The sequence below is a fragment of the Ceratotherium simum genome, chromosome 5 (assembly GCF_057802395.1).
Source record: "Ceratotherium simum simum isolate JZ-2026a chromosome 5, ASM5780239v1, whole genome shotgun sequence".
NCBI classification, from domain to species: domain Eukaryota; kingdom Metazoa; phylum Chordata; class Mammalia; order Perissodactyla; family Rhinocerotidae; genus Ceratotherium; species Ceratotherium simum.
The window spans coordinates 78,381,804-78,403,033 of NC_141904.1; the positions used below are offsets into that span (position 1 = coordinate 78,381,804).

Consider the following 21,230-nt stretch of genomic DNA (forward strand, 5'->3'; position numbering starts at 1 on the left):
CAAGTGCTCTGGTAAGAATCCTGTCTAAAATAGATTTAAGACTCAAAACAAAAACAAAGACTATCTATAAAAAGAACAAAAAGAGGTAGGAAAATGAAAGAAAATGCAGCAAAGCAGAGGAAACGATAGAAAAATCAAAGAACATAGAAGTATAGGATAGAAGCATTAAATTTTTTAAAATGGGTCTCTGCTTCATCCAGGTCATCACTGCTTTTTGGTGGATTTGATTACTAGTCAGTATATGGTTTGATGGGTAAAAGCATGTATTTTGGAGTCAAGTAGGTATGACGTTGCATCCCACTTCTCTCACTTCCCACTTTTGGCAAATTATTTCACCTTCCTGAGCCTAAAATGGGGACAAGAGCTCCCTCTCAGGGTTGTCATGAAGGTCAAATGCAACAATGTAGCAAAATCTCTTAGCATGGTGCCCTGCCCATAGAAAGTGCTCATTAAATCGGACTGTTCTTACTTCTCACATCCGAGATTCATGCCTAATGTGGAAATTCCCTTTTCTGCATTCCTGTGTTTCCTACCAGAAAATGACACACACAATCCTCTTCTTCTAAGGGTCCACAGTCTACAGCAATGTGCCCTGGCAGTCCTCTCTGAGCTGTCCTCATCGGCACCTTAGGAGCACTTCGTACACGTCCTGTGGTTGCAATGTCGAGGCCAGGGTTTCTCAGCCTCGGCACTATTGGCATCTGGGGCTGGATAATTCTGTGTTGTGTCCTGCGCACTGTAGGATCTTTAGCAGCATCCCTGGCTTCCACCCACTAGGTTCCGGTAGCTCATCCTCGCCCCCAGTTGTCACATCGAAACATGTCTCCAGCCATCGTCAGATATCCTGGTGGGCAAAATTGCTCCTCGTTAAAAACCACTGGATTCGACAATAGTTTTTTTTTTTTTCTATTTCCCACAGTCGTGTTCTTTAAATCCACTCTGGGGCCATGGCTACCAAGAGGTGGGAGCAGCAGGGCTGGCCCCCAGGCAGGAGGAGTGTCTTATCACTGACACTGTTCAATATTGCCAGCACAGCCGTAATAAAATGCAGATCAGCTGTTGATTTGTTATTGCGTTTACCTTCTCTACAGACAATGCACCCCTTTATTGCTGCACCCAGCATCCCCTCCCCGCCCCCGCCATGCCATCGCTCTGTGCTCTGGTTCTTCCCCTGTCCCTGTCACTCTTATGTAACAAAAACATCCTGCAGTCACTTTAAATCACTGCACACACTTCAGGATCAGTAACAAATAGGTCTAGTCTTAAGAAATCGAAAAAACCAAAAAATTTATTTCAGATAAAAATTTCTCCTGCCCCCCAGTTGGAGCCAGCTGCAGACTGGACATTTGGGAAGGGACCGAGGGCAAGACTGGCTGTTTCTGTTTCCTGGTGGGTTCCCTTCCTAGGGCTGCCATATCAAAGGCCCACAAACCGGGCAGCTTAAACAATGGAAGTGTATTGTTTCATGGTTCTGGAGGCTGTAAGTCCAAGATCGAGGTGTGAGTGGGGTTGGTTCCTTCTGAGGGCAGAGAGGGAGACTGTGTTCCAGGCCTCTCCCTCAGCTTCTGGTGATTTGCTGGCAATCTGTGCATTCCTTGGCTGGTAGATGCATCAGTCTATCTCTGGTTTCATCTTCCATGGCACCCTCCCTGTGTGTGTGCCTGTCTCTGTGTCCAAATTTCCGCTTTTTATAAGGACACCAGTTGTATTGGAGGAGGGCCCACCCTGATGACTTCATTTTAACTTGATTACCTCTGTAAAGACCTTATTTCTGGATAAGGTTACATTCTGAGGTACTGGAGATTAGCATTTCAACATACCATTTTGGGGGGACACAGTTCAGTCCATAACCCCTGCCTAAGCAGCTACCCCTATTTTTCCATTAGTTGGATGAACATGTAATTTATCATCCAAAATGGGACCTTTTTGAGAGTGAAAGGGGGTGTTGTTAATAATTATGCCAGGACTGCAGATCAGAAATGTCCTGGTCAAACTGGGGCATGTGGTCACCCTGCCCAGGAAGCATCAGAACTCGTGGTGGCACGGAGTAGGGTGTGGGGGGCAGAGTTAAGGGGGCCAGAAAGTGTTGACTTGACCAACATTGCCACCATAGATGCTGGAACTTTCTAGGCAAGGCCGTTGTTTCAGGCTGACTCTTTCTCAGAGCACTGGAAATAGCTCACTGCAATTCACTGGGTTCAGGGAACATATCTCTATTCCAGCTGGTGGCTTAAGGATTCCTTCCTTTAGAATCTGGAGTATCCAGGAGTCTATCTTTTTTCTGCTGAGGTCTCCTTACCCCACCAGGAGGCCTCCAGGGACAAGACCAAAGACAGCCCCACCCCAGTTCTCTCTAGCAGGTGATCTACATCTGGTCCCCTGGAAACACTCACCATACTTTGCCCCCACAAACCAGGGGGCAAGACTGCCCCCAGTGTGGTAACGTCTTTTTGCTCCTAAGTCAGGACAGCTAGCCCAGCCCCAGTGCCACACGTTGTAGATCACTCAGGCAGGAGTCCACTGTACCCCTAGCCTCTCTAAGATGACTAGGAGGTACTCTCACACACCCTCTCTGGGAGTGAGGGTGGGCTGGGGGGAGGACTCAACTCATCAACAGCTGTCTCTAAACACTCTCTTTTCCTTTAATTTCCCCTTCTGGTCCCTTTCAATTGGGGTGAAGGCTTCAGCGTCTCAAAGCCATCCCTTTCTCAAGTCTTTCACGGTGATCTCACACATCACATTGATATGTGACATCTATTATTGTGGCATTTCAGCCAAAAGCAGAACAAAATGGTTTCATTTTAATCCTTTTTGTGTGTGTGTGAAGAAGATTAGCCCTGAGCTAACATCTGTTGCCAATCCTCCTCTTTTTGCTGAGGAAGATTGGCCCTGGGCTAACATCTGTGCCCATCTTCCTCTACTTTGTATGGGACACCGCCACAGCATGGCTTGACAGTGCGTCTGTTCACGTCCGGGATCCGCATCTGGAACCCCTGGTCGCCAAAGCGCAATGCGCGCACTTAACAGATACATCACTGGGCCTGCCCCATCTTAACTATCTTTTACCCTATTATTATTCAGACTGAGGCCTTTTGGAGGCAGGGATTATCTTACTCAACTCGGCATCCCCAGCGTCTGGCTCCTGGTCTGACACCTGGTAGGGGGTCTGTAAATGTTTCCCAGTGAATGAAGTAATGGCCACTCTGCAGCCCTCTCTACCTTCGGATCCCTTTCCTTTGGCAATGTTTCAGACTGGTTTTATTAAACCCCTGAAGCGGGCCAGGCCGTGGCTTGGCAGTTAAGTGCACGCGCTCCGCTGCTGGTGGCCCGGGTTCGGATCCCAGGCGTGCCCCGATGCACCGCTTCTCTGGCGGTGCTGAGGCCATGTCCCACATACAGCAACTAGAAGGATGTGCAGCTATGACATACAACTATCCTCTGGGGCTTTGGTGGGAAAAAAATAAATAAAATACAGTTAAAAAAAAAAGAATCTGAATTTAAAAATAAAAAAAATAAACCCCTAAAGCCACCTTTGATAATGGAACAAAGAGGCAGGCGTAGACAAGTGAGACGTGAGTGAACCGCCCAGCTTCCGAAAGGATGCCTCTCGTTTCGCAGGTCTGCCCCGAAGGGAGCGAGCGGCGGGGGAGGGAAGCGATGTGATGCGCTCGGCACCGCGCGGCTTCCCGGCCTCCGAGCCGGCGCCTCGGCACCTGAGCGCCAGCTGGCGGTTGCAGGGCGCACTGCAGGGGCTGCTTCTGGCCGCAGGGACCGGGAACAGCGTTCTGACGCGCAGCGGGCTGGTCTGGGATCTGTGGGAGGCTGGGGGAGGTTTTCATCCGCAGCCAAGCCAAGTTCAAAGGCGCACTGGAAGCTTTCAGGATAGACACGTCGCTCCAAAACACCGCCGGCGTTGACCAGGCCTAGGCGGGTGGTCTGCTCTGCTGATGTGCTGGGGAAGGCTGGTTCAGGGCATCCAAAGAAAACACTGTCGATAACCAGAGTCTGCACACTGCTCTGGGGCCAAAAATATGCTACGGAACAGAAGCACTTGAATAGATCGTTCAGATTGTTTTTTTAAAAAAAGAGTTCATAATTATTATTTTACTGGTTGCTTGTAGGGGAAGATAAAGGCATTTGGGGAAATAAATTTTGGCATGAGAGGTATTTTTTGTAAAATAATTTGCATAATATATAATAGAAGTAGCGTCTGATGGATGTAAATGCTTCGAACAACCCAGATGTGTATAAAGTAGAAAATGCGTATCACCATCCCCGCCCTGACACCCCAGCTTCACTCCCTGAAGGTAATCACTGCTGACAGTTTGGTGAATTTGCTTTTGTAATAGCAATGTTAGTAAGAATAGTAATAATAGCAAAAAATGGATCAAGGACTCATTTTTGTGTCAGGCACTGTGCTAAATGCCTTATATAGACTGTTTCATATGATCCTCATATTCTTCCTACCTGATGGATACTTTTACTACCCCTGCTTTGCAGATGTAAAAACCAAGGCTTAGAGAAGGTGGGTGACTTGCGCAAGAGTGCACAGCTTTCTGCATAGTTTTCTCATACATCGACAAACGTGTATTATATGAGTGCATATGTATGTGTTTATGTATATTTTCTATTAATGAAATTAAGTATAACGTGATGTTGTGAAACTTGCCTTTTTCACTGAATATATTATAGTTACCTTTATACCAAGATTTGTGATTCTGACTCATTGCGCTGAGCAAGACAATCTCTCTAAACCTCAGTTTCACTGTTATTACCAACATGAAAGTTAGCCTATGTATGTAAAGTACCTGGGACACATAGTAGGTACTGAAGAAATTACAGCTGTTAATACCACGATTAGCATTCCTAGTTAATGTTCAGCTGAACCACCAATTAAAGGAGGTGTTTTTTATTTGTTTGTTTTAATGTAATGTGACTATCCTAAGGCAACTAAAATCTACTAAATTTAAATGGCCTGCCAGTTCTCTCTGGGTGTTTTAGGTTAAGGGTTTGGCTGTTGTGGGCTCAGAAAGAAAAGGGAGAAAATAGACAGCTGGGAATGAATGTTTAAGGACCTCTCTAAAGAGGTTTAGAGAATGAAACAGAAAATGCTGTTACGAGAGGTTCGGGGATTCGATCGGAGATGTCAAAGAAACTTTCCGCTCCAAACAAATGAACTGAAGGTATATTTTGTTATATAGAGGAGAGTAAAGGCAATAGTCTGCAAACAGATTCCAATAGGTCAAATATTAAGAGGGAAAAACATCAGATCGACTGGAAAGGGTAAACATCCACATCGACTGAAGAGAAATGACACAAATCAACCAGAAAGAGAAACACCAGGTTGACTGAAAAGAGCACACATCAGATCAATTACTTCACATCAAATCAATTACTTCACATCAAATCAATTACTTCACATCAAATCAATTACTCGCAACATCCACGCCCCACTGCCGGGAGAGCCCTGTCAATCGACGCGGCTGGGCAGGGATCACACGTCCTGGGCAAGGCGTCCCTTCCACAGGTGGAACTCTCACTGGGGCTCAGTTTCCAGCAGTTTTTATACCATCAGTAATTTTCAGAGTAAGCAATTACAGAGTATGCAGAGCAAGCATTTAGTGTTTCCATGCACAAATGGCTATCAGTGGTGTACGTGCACTGAGCCACCTGGCTAAGGTCCCAGCCCAGTAGTTGTGTACGTGCATTGTTCTCTCTGGTTATGGTCCTAGCCCGGCACAGATGGCCAGTCTGTCCCTCGCTATGACGCCGGAAGAGCCTTGAAATGTTACAACTTGGAACTCTCTCCGTGGGAGAAAGGCCAGTTCCCGGGAAAAGGCCAGTTCCCACCACACAGAAAGCAGCTTTATATTTCTTTGTGTGCTGGTGGCTATGGGTCAATGGAGCGGCCAAACGTGGCTGTACTCATGTCAAGACAAATGCAAAACGAGTGAAATGCCAAGAAGAAATCTGACAACGGGAGATCAAGTCTGAAGGCTTTCATCTCATCCATAAATCCCTCTGGTCTCTTGAGATGAGTTCCTAGGTCTAACGGAGGTCTGCCCAGAACCCATCACCTAGTGAGCCCTGAGAGCCTCTCTCACAGAGCTCAGTTACCAACCTGGAATAATGTGGACATGCTCATTTTTGGTCATGTCTTTAGGGTACTACTTTTTCATAAAATAGTAAATTGCGGTTAGCCTCAAAAGCAGAGGTTGCAAATTGAAATCACTGATTTAGAAGTTCCAGTGGAGGCTCCCACCATTATGAGGGGTAGTGACTCTGGATGCTTCCATGCAGAAAACAGATTTGATATCTCCTCCTAATTTCTTCTTGCACCTGCTGAAACAAAACAGTAAACTGAGAATCCTTCGAAATCATAGTTTCATTCAACAAATGTTTATTGACCACCTACTGTGTGCCAGGTACTGTCCTAGGCATTGGGATATCAGTGAACAAAACAGAAAAAAAGAAACCCTCTTGGAGTGTCCATTCTAGTGGTCTGAACTTCAAATAAGCCAGGAAAACCACAGTTCCTGATGATCTATTTTCAGGAACACAGCAACCCTTCTGTGGCATACATGATAATTTAATAAAAATAATAATTCCTTATGCTTCTGTTGCCAATCTTCCTCTTTCGTCTGAGGAAGATTAGCCCTGAGCTAACATCGGTGCCCATCTTCCTCTATTTTTGTATGTGGGACACCGCCACAGCATGGCTTGATGAGTGGTGCATAGGTCCATGCCCGGGATCCGAACCTGCACTGCTGAAGCGGAGCACGCACACTTAACCACTATGCCACCGGGCTGGCCCCTAGACCCTATCTCTTGATGGAACAGTGTCAGTGTCACATTATAAGAGTATGTGAGATGGCATATATTCATGAGGCCACCTTTGGAAGAATACAAACTGCCACAAATTGCATTTAGAGCAGCTGAACCAGATAATTAAGGAAAACTGAAAACAGTGAAGAAAAGAATCAAGATGAACAAACACAACTGATCCAAGAAGGAGAAAAAAAAATTCAGGAAACACAGGCTAATTTTTGAATAAAAAGTAATTGAGGATCATCAAAATTATTTGAGAATATTTTGCATTCATAAAACGATACAGGCTGCTATGAAAAAGGAATCAGCAGAATAAAAAAATCTGACCAAAATAACCAAAATTAAATACTGAATGGACTGACTGAATACTAGAACAGATGGAGGTGAGGACTGAGACCACAACCTAGAAGATAATCTTTTTTTTTTTTTTTTTAATGAGGAAGATCAGCCCTGAGCTAACATCCAGGCTAATCCTCCTCTTTTTGCTGAGGAAGACTGGCTCTGAGCTAACATCTATTGCCAATCCTCCTCCTTCCCCCCCACCGCCAAAGCCCCAGTAGATAGTTGTATGTCATAGCTGCACATCCTTCTAGTTGCTGTATGTGGGACACCGCCTCAGCGTGGCCAGAGAAGCGGTGCGTCAGTGCACACCTGGGATCAGAACCCGGGCCGCCAGCAGCGGAGCGCGCGGTCTTAACCACTAAGCCACGGGGCCGGCCCTAGAAGATAATCTTGAATAAACCCCCTATAATATAGAGCAAAAGCAAAGAGATGAAAAACATATTTTTTAAAAAGTTATAGTTGATATTTACCCAAAGGAGTTGGAAATTCATGTCCACACAAAAACTTGCATCCGGATGTTTATAGCAGCTTTATTCATAATTGCCAAAACTTGGAAGCAACCAAGATGTCCTTCAGTAGGTGAATGGATAAGTAAACTGTGGTACACCCAGACAATGGACTATTATTCTGTATTAAAAAAAAAAATGAGCTATAACGCCGTGAAAAGACATGGAGGAAACTTGGATGCACATTACTAAGCGAAAGAAGCCACTTTGAAAGGCAGCGTATTGCATGATTTCAATGATATGACATTCTGGAAAAGGCAAAACTATGGAGACAGTAAAAAGATGAGTGGTTGCCAGGGGTCGGGGGATGGGAGTAGGGATGAACAAGCAGAGCACAAGAGGATTTCTAGTGCAGTGAAAGTACTCTGTAGGATATTCTAATGACAGTTATATGTCAGTATACATTTGTCCAAACCCACAGAATGTACAACACCTATCTCACTGCTTCTGCTCTTTCCCTCTGTATCAGTTTGCTAGCGCTGCAGTAACAAAGGACCTTATATACACTGGGTGGCTTAAGACCACAGAAATTTCTTGTCTCACAGTTCTGGAGGCTAGAAGTCCAAGATTAAGGTATTGGCAGGGTTGGTTCCTTCTGAGGCTGTGAGAGAGAATCTGTGCTATGCCTCTCCCCTCGCTCCAGGTGGTTCGCTGGCAATTCCTTGGTGTTCCCTGGCTTGCAGCTGCTACACTTCAGTCTCTGCCGCTGTCGTCACATGGCCTTCTCCCTTCTTGCATCTGCGTCTCTTCTCTTCTTCCAGCCATTTTGGATGAAGGGCCCACTCTGCTCCTGTAGGACCATCATAACTGATTACATCTGCAGTGGCCTTATTTCCTAACAAGGTCACATTCTGAGGTACTGGGGGTCAGGACGCCAACATATCTTTTGGGGGTTGGGGACACAATTCAACACATAATGCCTTCCTACAGCCAATCCTTCATGGAGCTGCCAAAGTGAACTTTTAAAAACGTAAACGGGCTCACTCTCCTGACTTCTCATCACACCAAGAATAAAATCTGAACTAGGGCCACTACTCCCTGTTTCATCTGGTCCCTGCCTTTTTCTCTATCTGCATGTCTTCCCCCTCCCTGCTTTATTAATGTGAGCTAGCCGCACTCATCGCCTTTCTATTCGTAGAGCGTTCCAGCTCCTTTCCCCTTCAGTGTCTTTGCTGCCCTTCTGTCTGGAATGTGCTTCCACCAGAATGTGCCTGGCTCTCCTTGTCACTTCTTCTCAAACCAGGGCCGCCTCCTCCGAGAGGTCTACTCTGAGCTTCTTGTCTCCTTCTGTTGTTCAGTTTTCTTTATAAATCTCAGTACTACGTGGCATTATATCTTATATTTATTTGTTTATTATGTTACATGTCTCCTCACTAGAATGTAAGCTCCATGAGGGTGGGGATTGTTTTTGAATTTGAAAGCCGCATAGTATTTTTATTTATTTTTCAATTAAATTAGACTTTTGAGCAGGCAACTCATTTACGTTGTTGAAAGTCACAACGATGTAAAAAGATATCTAGAGAAGTCTCATTCTCATTCCTGCCTCTGCCTATCCGATTTCCTCCTCCTCCATAGGAAACCATTTTTATTAGTCTTCTAGTATTTCTTTATGCAAATGCAATACATATTTGCATATATGTACATATATTCTTATTTTCCCAACTCACACTGAAAATATTATATACATATTCTGTACCTTGCATTTATGTTGTTGAAAATATTTCTTGGACATCATTCCATACCAGCTTATAGAGAACTTCCTCATTCTCTTTTTACAGCTGCATAGCATTCCTTTTGGAGGACCTACTATAGTTTATTTAATCAATTCCCTCCTGATAAACATTTGTGGCTTCCCATCTGTTGCTATTACGAAAAATGTAGGACAGGGATTTTTTTGCGTCTGTGTGAGGAAGACTGGCTCTGAGCTAACATCCATGGCCAATCCTCCTCTTTTTGCTGAAGAAGATTAGCTCTGAGCTAACGTCTGTGCCCATCTTCCTCTGTTTTGTATGTGGGATGCCGCCACAGGATAACTCGGTGAGTGGTGCCTCTGTTCGTGCCCGGGGTTCGGAACATGTGAACACTGGGCAAGAGATGACGGACGCGTGAACTTAACCACTAAGACAGGGGGCCGGGCCCCAGCACAGGGATTTTTTTTGTGTGTGAGGGGATCGGCCCTGTGCTAACATCTGCCAATCCTCCTCTTTTGTTGCTGAGGAAGACTGGCCCTGGGCTAACAACCATGCCCATCTTCCTCCACTTTATATGGGACACCGCCACAGCATGGCTTGCCAAGCGATGCGTCAGTGTGTGCCCCAGATCCGAACCCGCGAACCCCAGGCCGCTGCAGCGAAGCGCACACACTTAACCGCTTGGGCCACTGGGCGGGCCCCAAGACAGGGATTTTTATGCTGAATCCCCCAGAGTCTTGAAGTCTTTCTGCACAGAGTTGACTGGCAATAAACAATCGTAAAAAGAATGAACGATGAATTAACCAACATTAATGAGCGGAGGAGGGACGGTAGGAAAGGGAGCCCCAGGGCGGCCCGCGGGTACGCCCTGCTGCGGGGAGGCCCCACAAGGTGGCGCTGCAGGCGGCGGACGCGCCTGGCCGGGCGGGGCCCGCCGCTCTTGCCGTGGGCGCCCACGGCGGCGTGGGGAAGAGCGTAGGGGGCAGGGCGAGTCATATGACCCGCTCGGCTTCCTGGCTCCGGCCGCCGCCGCCGCCCGTGTCCGTGAGTGTGGTGCCGGGGCCCCGAGGAGCCGTAGAGGGGTCCGGGCCGAGGTGCGCTCGCGTGGAAGTCGTCGCTGCCGCTGGCCGCCCGCTCGCCTGTCCGTCCTCGCTCCCCGCCGCCATCATGCTGGCGCTCATCTCCCGCCTGCTGGACTGGTTCCGCTCGCTCTTCTGGAAGGAGGAGATGGAGCTGACGCTCGTGGGGCTGCAGTACTCGGGCAAGACCACCTTCGTCAATGTCATCGCGGTGAGTGCCCCCGGCTCACCCGCCCGGGGCCCGCAGCGCGCGAGTCCGGCCCAGCGTCGGCCCGAAGGCCCGGGTCGGGGCTCCCCTTGGCGCGGTGGGGCTAATGGGAGTGTTGGGGGGTGGGGATTGTGCAAGCCGTGCCTGTCACGTCCCCGAGGACCGGGAGTTGGAGTTTCCCGCGGGTTGGTGGCTGAGGTGTAGCGCCGAGATCGGCAGCCGAAGGGTTAATTCCATTTCGTTGTGTTCTTCAAAGGGCTGTGTCCTCAACGCAGCTGGGGCTTGGAAAGGGCGAGATGGGGCTTGCCACATTTTTGGAGCGATTGGGGTTTCCTTCGGGTTTGTTCTGTGGGGGCAGCTGAAGGGTTAACTCCAGCCTGTCACTTTCCCGAAGGGTGGGATTCGGCGAGTCCGTCTGTCCGGTGAGAAAGCGTAAGAATTGAGAGGCAGCCTAAGTCGCCGCTCGTGGACGAAGAGCCCTCTTGTGAGGAAAACGGGAGACCTGTGTGGGCTCCTTCCTGAATTGTGTGGGCAGCTTGTCTCCTGTAATTCAGTTACTGGTTTTCAGTCGTTTCCCTTGGGGCCGAGATCAGGTTGATTGCTGCTGCGCTCACTGGGCGAAAGTGGGGAGAGAGACTTCCAGCCAGTCTGTAGTAGTCCACAGCATTTATGAAGCCAAGCAGTTAGGCGTCTCTGCTGTTCCCGAGCTAGTTGTCTTCAGCGAGAGGCTAAGATGGATCTGCAGTCAGCATCAAGTTAACTAGCTTGAAAAAGAAGGGTTGGTCTTTTGTGAGGGTGTTTCTTACTTGAAGAGAAAACAGGGGACTGGGCAGGAACATAGCTTATTCCAGGCCCACGGAATGGGTGTCTGGGAGGGAGATTGCCCTGGGAACTAATATAGGATGTGGTGTGTATTCAGCAGTGACTGAAGGGAAGGATGTTTATTAAATTTTGCTTGTTTGGTTGGCTGGGGAAGGCATCAGCGGGAAAGATTCTCGTCAGTCTTGATTTAGAGCCCAGGAGTTGCTGTGACTCAGTCTTAGCCGATAGGGGCCTGTAGTTGTCAGGGATGAACTTTAGAACTGTTGTCAAGAAAGATGGCAGCAGTTCTTCTACCTTTTAGATGATGGTTGAAATCTTTATTTAATAAGAGACTAGCTGTCCAACTGGTTTGGTTACAGGAATGATTGAAATACAGCTCTCTTATTGGAGAAAATATGTAACTTGTGACTCTTCGTCTTTGTGTAATAGAGCAACAGGAAGTAGTACGAGTTGGAGAAAAAGAGATTAGCAGAAATCCAAACTTCCTTTTGAGGAATGTTGCCTATAAGTATGAAGAAAAGTTACCTACTTGTTTGTTTTTGTAGTATGATTTTTTTTTTTTTTTTTGGCTTGGGATGACTATGTTTTCAGCAGGTATGGTAGAGTGGAGTGTGTATCTGATACCACTAAAATTGAAAAGGAGAAACTTTGGGCTAAGTATCCATACTAGAACTTTTATATGATGTGGAAAACATCAACCCGAGTGCAGCTGAGCTCAATTAACTGTAAAGTTTCTGGTATTCCCTTAAGAATTGGAGTCTCCTTATAAATCTTGTCCTTTTGACAAGATTGAATTAATTTATAGTGTAGATAGGTGTATTACAACAATCAGTTGTTGTATTTTTTGTAGAAAAATAGTTATGCATGGGAAACCTAAAAAAGTTTGGTGAATCTTTGAGGACTGTCTAAAAACATAGGCAGGATTTTCATGCATGTGTTGTTAGTAGACAGTGTAGCTTAATATAATGCGCATGAACTTTGAAGTCAAGCAACTCTGGGTTTGCAGTATGGCTCTGCCATTTAGCAGCCTTGTATCCTCTTTCAGTCCTTGCTTCTCTTCTATTAAACATAGATAATAATAAGTTTCTTACAGAGTTACTCTGAGGAGTAAGTGAAATGACAGATGTTAAGTACTGGCACCATGCCTGCCCATAGAAGGGGCTAGGTAAATGGTAACCATTGTTATTATTTGTAATGGGCACACGTGTTTAATGCAGAAACAATATTTTTAAAACTTCAGAAGGGAATTAGTTGGGGTCCTTTCCTTCTTTGAATCTGTGTGTGTATCGAAATGTGGGCTGCCATAGTGGATTTATGGATTGTGGCAAGTAATCGCATCATGTATCCCCACCCTCCCTTTCTCTTTTGTATTAAATTGTTTTAACAACAACAAAACTTCTGGAAAACTGTTGAATTCAAAATGAACCAGTGGTTCCACTATTATTTTAACATTACACTATTCTTTTTGGATTATGATAATATGGGTAGGTTCTGTTAATAAAGAAAATCTGGGGTGTAATAGGCTATGGCCTTTAAGATGCTGAAAAAAAGAGACCTCAGTAAACTTCATACCTTTTTTTTTTTTTAAACCTTAGACTGCACCCTAATCTGTGGTTCTTATGGAATATATTGAGGGTGAGGAAAAGGTTAGTAGGTAAAGGTGATTTTGCAGACTTTTAGATAGAAGCAGTGTCCAAAATAGCAAATTTAGCCGTATCTTTTAAAAAAACCAATTGCACTGTTCTTTGTATTTTGTGTAAGATGTTTGATTAATAGACTCAGAAATACAGATGTGTTGAGCACTGTTGTGTCACTTTAGAGTGTTGGCTATTTATTTACTCAGATTCAACAAGTAACTTCACAGGTATGAAAAGCTTCAGATGAAACTGTTTTTCTTTTAGTAAAATGAACTTTGTAAACATCAAATTAAAATGTGGCTATATCTTCTGCCTTAAAAGTTAAGAAAAATGCAATAAATGTCATTTAACTTTCTCCAGAGGTTTGTGAAGCTGAATTTCTTCTATGTAGGGTTTGGTCCATTCTGAAATTAGGCAGTTTCCTTACAGAGGAATTCATTCCTAAACTTCATCTTCTTATGGTGTTACTTCATAAACAGTAGTTAATTTTATATAATATTTTATGAGAGACACTTAATATACCTAATGTTTATTTAAACGTAGATAATAATATCTTTCTTACAGAGTTATTTTTTGTATATTTTTGGGTATTAAAGAAAGAAACACCTCTAGTCTGCAGTTTTCTGATTAGTGTTAGGGCATGAAATACTGCTGGTTGCTAAGTATTCTGGCAGTTATTGCATAATAAATCATGTGCCCTGCACGTGTAATGTATGTTGAGTAATTTCTGTTTTTAACTGAGCCTCTCAGATGGGTTATAGGATGGTTAATAAGAAATGTTTAGGAGGCCAGCCCCGTGGCTTAGTGGTTAAGTGTGCGCGCTCCACTACTGTTGGCCGGGGTTGAGATACCGGGTGCGCACCGACGCACCGCTTCTCCGGCCATGCTGAGGCCGCGTCCCACATACAGCAACTAGAAGGATGTGCAACTATGACATATAACTGTCTCCTGGGGCTTTGGGGGGGGAGGGGGAAGGAAGAGGATTGGCAATAGATGTTAGCTCAGGGCCGGTCTTCCTCAGCAAAAAGAGGAGGATTGGCACCGATGTTAGCTCAAGGCTGACCTTCCTCACAAACAAACAAACAAAAAAGAAATGTTTAATAGGATTTACCAATGTTATAGGATAAGTTTTATAGATATTGTGTATTTTTGAAATGAGTAGCTTAAAAATTTGTCTACGTTTTTGTGAAGTGTTGATACGTCAAAGCTAAATGCAAAGAAAAGTTGATTACTGCTGAGAATTAGGTAAAGGAAATATTTGGGAAGATTGTAGAAATCTGAACCTAGAATCAGTTTTTAAGAGTTTGTAGAAACGTTAAATAAGTGGTTTCATTTTACCTTCATTTTATAGATGTATCTGGGAGATCCAGAAAGGTTAAGTGAAATTCCTAAGGCAGCAAAGCTCATTAGTGGCAGAGATAAAATGAGAACCCAAGGCCAGTGCACTTTCTGTTTTTCTTCTCTCTCTCTGTAGATCCAGCTAAGGTTAGAACCACCAAGCTGTGAATTGTGATATGGTAATCCTTTAAAAATCTTTTTTGTATATAAATTTACTCCTTTTATGAATCTGGATAGCATTTTAAATCCAAGCATCTTAAGCATGTTGACTAACATTTGAGGACTATATATATACAATATGTGTTTATATATAAGTGTTTGTGTATATATATATTTGAGGACATGGATTATGGGAAGGAATGATAATCTATGGCAAGTAGGAGTAGTGGAATATTATAATATCATATTTGGACATTTAAATAATTGGCTAACAGGCATTGTTGGGATTTTGAACCGTGTTTAATATCTTTAGAAAGCAGAAATAATTTTGTTTATCAGAGCTCTTATTATTTAATTACTTTGGAGTAAGAAAGGCAAAAACAGTTTTTAAATAAAATATGCTGTGGCTCAAGTCTGAAGTTTAACACATCTGAAACTTTGCTATGGAAGCTAGCCTTCCAATGATACAGTCTTCAAATATAGATTCGGAGTTGTGGAACATGAGGTGTCCTGCCAGGAGCACCTCTTCAAAGTTCCCTGTCCCCATCCCCTCTCCAGATATTTTTTCCATTCAGACCTAGAATCTCAAAAGCCAAATGTTCTAGCTAAGAAGCTGTTCGAGTGCAATAATGCATTTTAAATTAGTGACTTAGAGGATATTTCACCACTTAAAGCACTTTTTAAGTTTCTAAAAAGATAAAGTGGATCGTCACTGAACATGGATACAAAATGCATTGCACCTATAAAAACTAGTTATTTAAATGTTATTTTTAGGATCTTTTTTTCTGATTATCAAAATAATACAGGGCAATTAGTAGAAATTTGAAGAGTATAGAGTAGAAGAAACCACTTGTTATCTCCACCATCCGAGGTTAACTACTGTCCACATTTCAAAGTATTTTCTTTTTGTCTTTTTAAAAACGTGTATATCCAAATTCCTTTTTAAAAGTTTTGAGATGATGCTATTTGTACTGTTTTTATCCTGGTTTGTTTTCTTTTAATTCTGGTGTATGCATTTTTCTTTTAATTCTGGTGTATGCATTTTTCTTTTAATTCTGGTGTATGCATTTTTCTACATCTAAAACCGTTTTTAATGCCTTCATAATTTATTCTATAATGGCCTGTCTTGTGGATATATCATAATATATTTGATCATTTCCTCATTATTGGACACTTGAGTGGTTTCCAGGGTTTTGCTGTTGTATAGCAATTTGATCTGCATTTCCTGAAGATGGGCTCCAGAGTTGGCATCACTGGGCCAAAGGATATGAACATATTTCATGTTAAATGGCCAAATTGCTTCCCAGAAAGGATACCCTTCTACTAGGTCTTCTGAACAGATTTCATGTACAAAATTGGCCTTCAGTTAAGCACTTTGTCCTTTGCTATTTTTAGGGCAAAACATATTTAGTTTTGTTGCTAAGGTAAAGTAAACCAGCAGTATGTTTAAACTATCCTGTTAGATAATTGTTTCTGTGTTTAATGTTTTAAGAAGTACCTATTTATGTTTCAGCAACTGCTGAGACTATAGAGAACATAATTCTTTTTTCAATTTTCTGTTTTATTGAACTTTGTAGGCAAGCCGTATAAATGCAGCTCATCCCCTTTAGCTATCATGATCAAATTTGTTTTAAACTTGTTGGTGGATTGCATTAGGAGTTTGTATTCCAGGATTCTGGTATATTTCCACACAGTCCTTACCTAATCTTGTCCTGTTATAGTGGGATGCTGCTTTTCTTTTGGGGGGCGGGGTGTTAAAAAATATTCTTTTCTAAACCAGAGGCTAAGAAAGTTTGCCAGGTAGACCACTTTTTGAGTGTATGGCATATGAACTTTTTTTTAATTCATGATTTGAGTGTCATGTATAATTATATTATAAAAGTTGATTCATGTCCTTTAGGCTTGTATATGAAAAAAACTAAGGAAAAAAAATATTAACCTATTTGCTGAATAGGTCAAAATTAAGTGATAATTTAAGGCATTTAGTTTTTCTAAGATGTGACAAACCAAAATTGAAATCTCTAATGGAGTAATTTGAGTGAATTTCTTTCTTCAAAGTCAAAACCACAAGGCTTAAGTTCTATTGTGCTGTTTTTTTTTAAAGTTACATTGTTTCTTAAATTAGATATTGGATCTTGTATTTGGATCCCATTTCATAGTTTGCCCAGTGTTATACAGTAGAATCACATTCTTATTTTATATCTTGAAAGGAACTTTTAAAAAAATTTAAAAAATCAACAAAGCTTTAGAGTTTATTTAAAAATCATCTCTAAGAATACTGTATTTTTAAAAAATTATAGTACTGGTAAAACAATTTAGGTTTTGGGTATCTAAGTAGTGACATTTCTGCTTGAAAATTGAGGCCTTTCCTCGTAAACTGGGTTAGAAAATAATCATTTGTTGTAAAAAATAGCAGCAACAACACAAAAAAAGTTGGATAATGGACAAAATGATACTAAAAATGTCTTTTGTAACAATTTACTGGATAACAATTACTTTAGGATCTACCAAAGTAGGATTACTTTAAGAATATTTTTTGAGCCTAAACTCTTGGCATATGAATGTGGTGTGGTTGATATGGTGGCATATTTATTTGGAATACGTTTAAATTAGGTGGCTATGTGAGTTTGAATGGCATGGAGGTTAGGAGCTGAGAGCCAGACTGTTTAGGTTTAAATCCTGACTCTTCCACTTGTGTTATTTTTGGCAAGTTATTTACCCCTGCAGTGTCTGTTTGCTTACTTGTAAGATAGGAATAACAGTAGCTTCTACCTCGTAGAGTTGTTATGAGTGAATAGTTGTAAAACACTGAACAGTGTTCAAAACAAGGCGTGATGTGGAAGCACGTCATGTTAGCTGCTGTGTTACTCTAATGTCTCCTTGAGGGCAGGGATTTCTGTCTCTTTTGTTCGCTGATGTATTCCAAATGCCTGAAACAGTGCCTGGTACGTGCTAGGTGCTCAACTATATTTTTGAATGGAAAATATTATTATATTCAAAATATAAAATTAAGAAAAAATGTCTTTATAAGCTTATATTCATATTTCAGTATGCAAAGTGTAGCATAATGTTAAGGAGAGTTCTGGAGTCCTACCATTGGATTTGAATATTGACTTGGCCATCTATCACTTGTGTTAGCGTCTCTGTGTTTCCTTTTTTCCTCCTCTGTAAAATGTAGATGATCATCGAGCTGCCTCTTAGAGTCGTTGTCAGAATTAAGTGAATGTATGCAAAGTGCTTAGCACAGTGCCTGGCACCTAGAAAGCACTCTGAAAATGGTGACTGTTATGTATCTGGAGTAGTGGTAATTATGAGCTATGTTCAATTCCATTTAGATTTCTCTTGATTATGTTTTAAATATTAGTAGCTTTTGTTTAGGAAGTAAGCGTTTTTTGTTTGCTTAATTCTTGGGAAAATTTTGAACATGTTATAATTTATCATGTTGATGAATTTAATTGATAGCAGAGATGGGCTGGTGGAAGAAATGTTTCAGCCTCCAGGGCAGGCTAGTAACTTTTGATGGACGTACTCGTATGGTTCTTCCTTTTAGAAGATGAAATTAGATCTGATATGCTTGTCCTTGGTCAGTATATAATTAGAGTATTTGTTGTGGGAACAGTTCTGAGGAAAGAGTTGGAAATATGAGTTGTCCTTTTGCTTGTCCCACCACTGACTAATGGCGGAACTGGGGACAAGTCATTTAACTTCTCTGTTCTTCAGTTTTGATCTTTGTGCGGAGTGAATAATCACCGTGAGAACCTTGCAGTTTGAGAGTGAGTGGTGCTTTCTTGTACGTGGAGTTAGAACTCTTAGGGATCGATTGTAGAGTTAAATAAAAGTGTAAGGGCTCCAATATAAGACGCTGGTTATAAAATTCCAGCCTCTTGCCAGAACAAAAACTGAGTGGTTTGCAGCTTTATGGTAGGAGGTGGAAAGGTGCACTGATCTGAACAGGAGGAAGAGAGCACCTTGGCAGTAGTACCTGCCCTCTGGAATTTAGGTGCCCTGTACAAGTGTATGCTTAGATTCTAATTTTAAATTTGGGTAAGCCCATAATATTGCTGTCCATTTGCATGTGTTTGTTGTAATATTTGAAGCAGAATTTAAGATCAGAGTGGGTTTAATCACTGTTGACAGCCGTAAATTTGCAAGCTCCTACAAACAATGTTCTGTGTCTGCCTTAGCCCGTGGTCTCCCAGATGAGAAGTGGGCTCTGTAGACTGCTCGTGGGCTGGGCCAGAAAGAGCTTTTGGCAGAAAGAGTTGCCTCTCTTAAGGTGGCTTAAGGTCTGGTTTAGACACTGATCATTAGGCCTACTTTTTCTTTCCTTTTTTCTTGAAAGCTCGTTTTGTCTGGAGAATGTTTTAATGCAAATATATAGACTTGATTATTTCTAAATGGTTCGTTTCAGAGGAAAAACTAGGAAATGGAGGAAACTCACTTTTTCCCCCCTCCAAAATCTAGCTGTTTCACTCCACTAGCTTTTGGTTTCCTTATCTTGATCTTATTTCTTCTTTCAATGGCTAAATTCAAAAACTTAAAACATTTGTTTCTTTAAAAGAACGCATATAATTCATATTGTTTAAAAACATAGTACAGATACACAAACAGCAAAAAATCGTCCTTTAACACCATTAAGATTTAGTCACTATTAATATTAAGCTGTGTGTCCTTCTGAGTTTTCCCTGTCCTTATATTTATACAGATATATGCTTTTTTTAAATTGAGGTATCATTGACATATATTAACTTCACGTGTATAATATACTGATTCTATATTTGTGTATGTTTTGAAATGATCACCACAATAAGTCTAGTTAACATCCATCACTACACATAGTTATAAATTTTTTTTCTTGTGATGAGAACTTTTAAGATTTATTCTCTTAACAATAAATCTTAGTAAGCAATAAATAATTCTTGGGAAAATTTGAACATATTATAATTTATCATGTAGAATTTCATTGATAGCAGAGATGGACTGGTGGAAAAAATGTTTCAGTCTCCAGGGTAGGCTAGTAATTTTTTGTGGATGTACTCATATGGTTCTTCCTTTTAGAAGATGAAATTAGCAAAAAATCTTAATAAAAGCAATATATTTCTCTTTCAAATATGCAGTACAGTGTTATTAGCTATAGTCACCATGCTGTACATTAAGTCCCATGACTTATTTATTTTAGAACTGGAAGTTTGTACCTTTTGACCCTCTTCTCCCATTTCACCCACTCACCCACCCTTCACCTCGGGCAGCCACCAATCTGTTCTTTTTATCTATGAGTTCGGTTTGCTTTTTGTTTTAGGTTTCACATATACGTCTCTCCGTCTGACTTATTTGACTTAGCATAATGCCCAATAAATGCTTTCTTGATAACAGTGATGGGATCATGCTGTACATACTGAGTGATCTCATGCTGTCTACTTGATATCTCTGCTTTCGTGGATAATAGGAAACTCAAGTTCAGTCAGTACACAGTGGAATTCTTGATCCCCTCCTCCCTCAATCTAAGGAACCAACATCTACCTTAAAAATATTCAATCAATGGATGTTGTAGGCTTTTTTTTCTTTAAAAATTTTTTTTTTTTGAGGAATATTAGCCCTGAGCTGACATCCGATGCCAATCCTTCTCTTTTTGCTGAGGAAGATTGGCCCTGGGCTAGCATCCATGCCCAGTCCTCCTCCTTTTCCTTCTAGTTGCTGTATGTGGGACATGGCCTCAGCATGGCCTGAGGAGTGGTGCGTCGGTGCGCGCCTGGATCCAAACCCCGGGCTGCCGGTAGCAGAGCGTGGGCACTTAACCACTAAGCCACAGGGCCGGCCCCACAGTGGAATTCTTGATCCCCTCCTCCCTCAATCCAAGGAACCAGTATCTACCTTTTTCTTAAAAATATTCAATCAAATGGATGTTGTAGGCTTTAATTAACTCTTAGATGTATATTTTTGTTACGGACATTATTTTCCACTGATTGAAATGTTTGTGCCTAAAACTTTTGTTTTTGTAATTTTCTTTGGAGTTCCAGAAGTGGGCCAAATGGTTTGACCAGTTTTAGCCTTTTGGTTTTCTTGTCATCCTGTCTGTAGTAGGTATCTTCTCAAGTCAGGATTGATCATATCAACTCCATTGTAATTTTTACCACACTTCTCATCATCAGAAATTATCTTGTTTATTGTCTTTGTCTTTTTTATGAACATAAGTTCCATTGGGGCAACGCTTTGTCCTTTTTTTAATGCTGTATTCCAGTGCAAAAAACAGAGCCTGGCACATAATATGCTCTCTAAATATTGAGTAAATTAATGAATGAATGCAACAACAAAGTGTGTCTATTCTATGTATCCTTAAACTGTGTGCAAGGCATTGTGACAGGAGATGATTCATAAATGTACCAGACAAGGTTATTTATGATAGAGTATGTGCTTCATAGTTGCCATGTATAGAATAGAAATATTAAATGCTTTTAAGTTTGGTATAAGACAGTACGGGAATCTCCCCACCCTCACCTCACTAAGACATCGAGGGGTTTTAGAACGGCAATTTGCTGATTTTTGGTGGGACCATGGTGAGAATGGCCTTTGAGCTGATGATTGAGGGTAAAGTGGTTTTCATTCATTCGATGAGTATTTGA

The 21,230-nt window shown here is 42.1% G+C and overlaps 1 protein-coding gene across 1 annotated transcript in view; it reads left to right on the forward strand.

Moving 5' to 3' along the window:
- The first annotated feature begins 10,336 nt into the window (after window positions 1–10,336).
- Window positions 10,337–21,230, forward strand: part of ARL8B (ARF like GTPase 8B) — a 47,717-nt gene continuing 36,823 nt past the window's right edge. Inside the window, exon 1 of the mRNA XM_004442207.3 lies at window positions 10,337–10,657. Coding sequence (XP_004442264.3) covers window positions 10,364–10,657 — 294 coding nt within the window. The 5' untranslated portion in view covers window positions 10,337–10,363. The remainder of the gene's footprint in view (window positions 10,658–21,230) is intronic.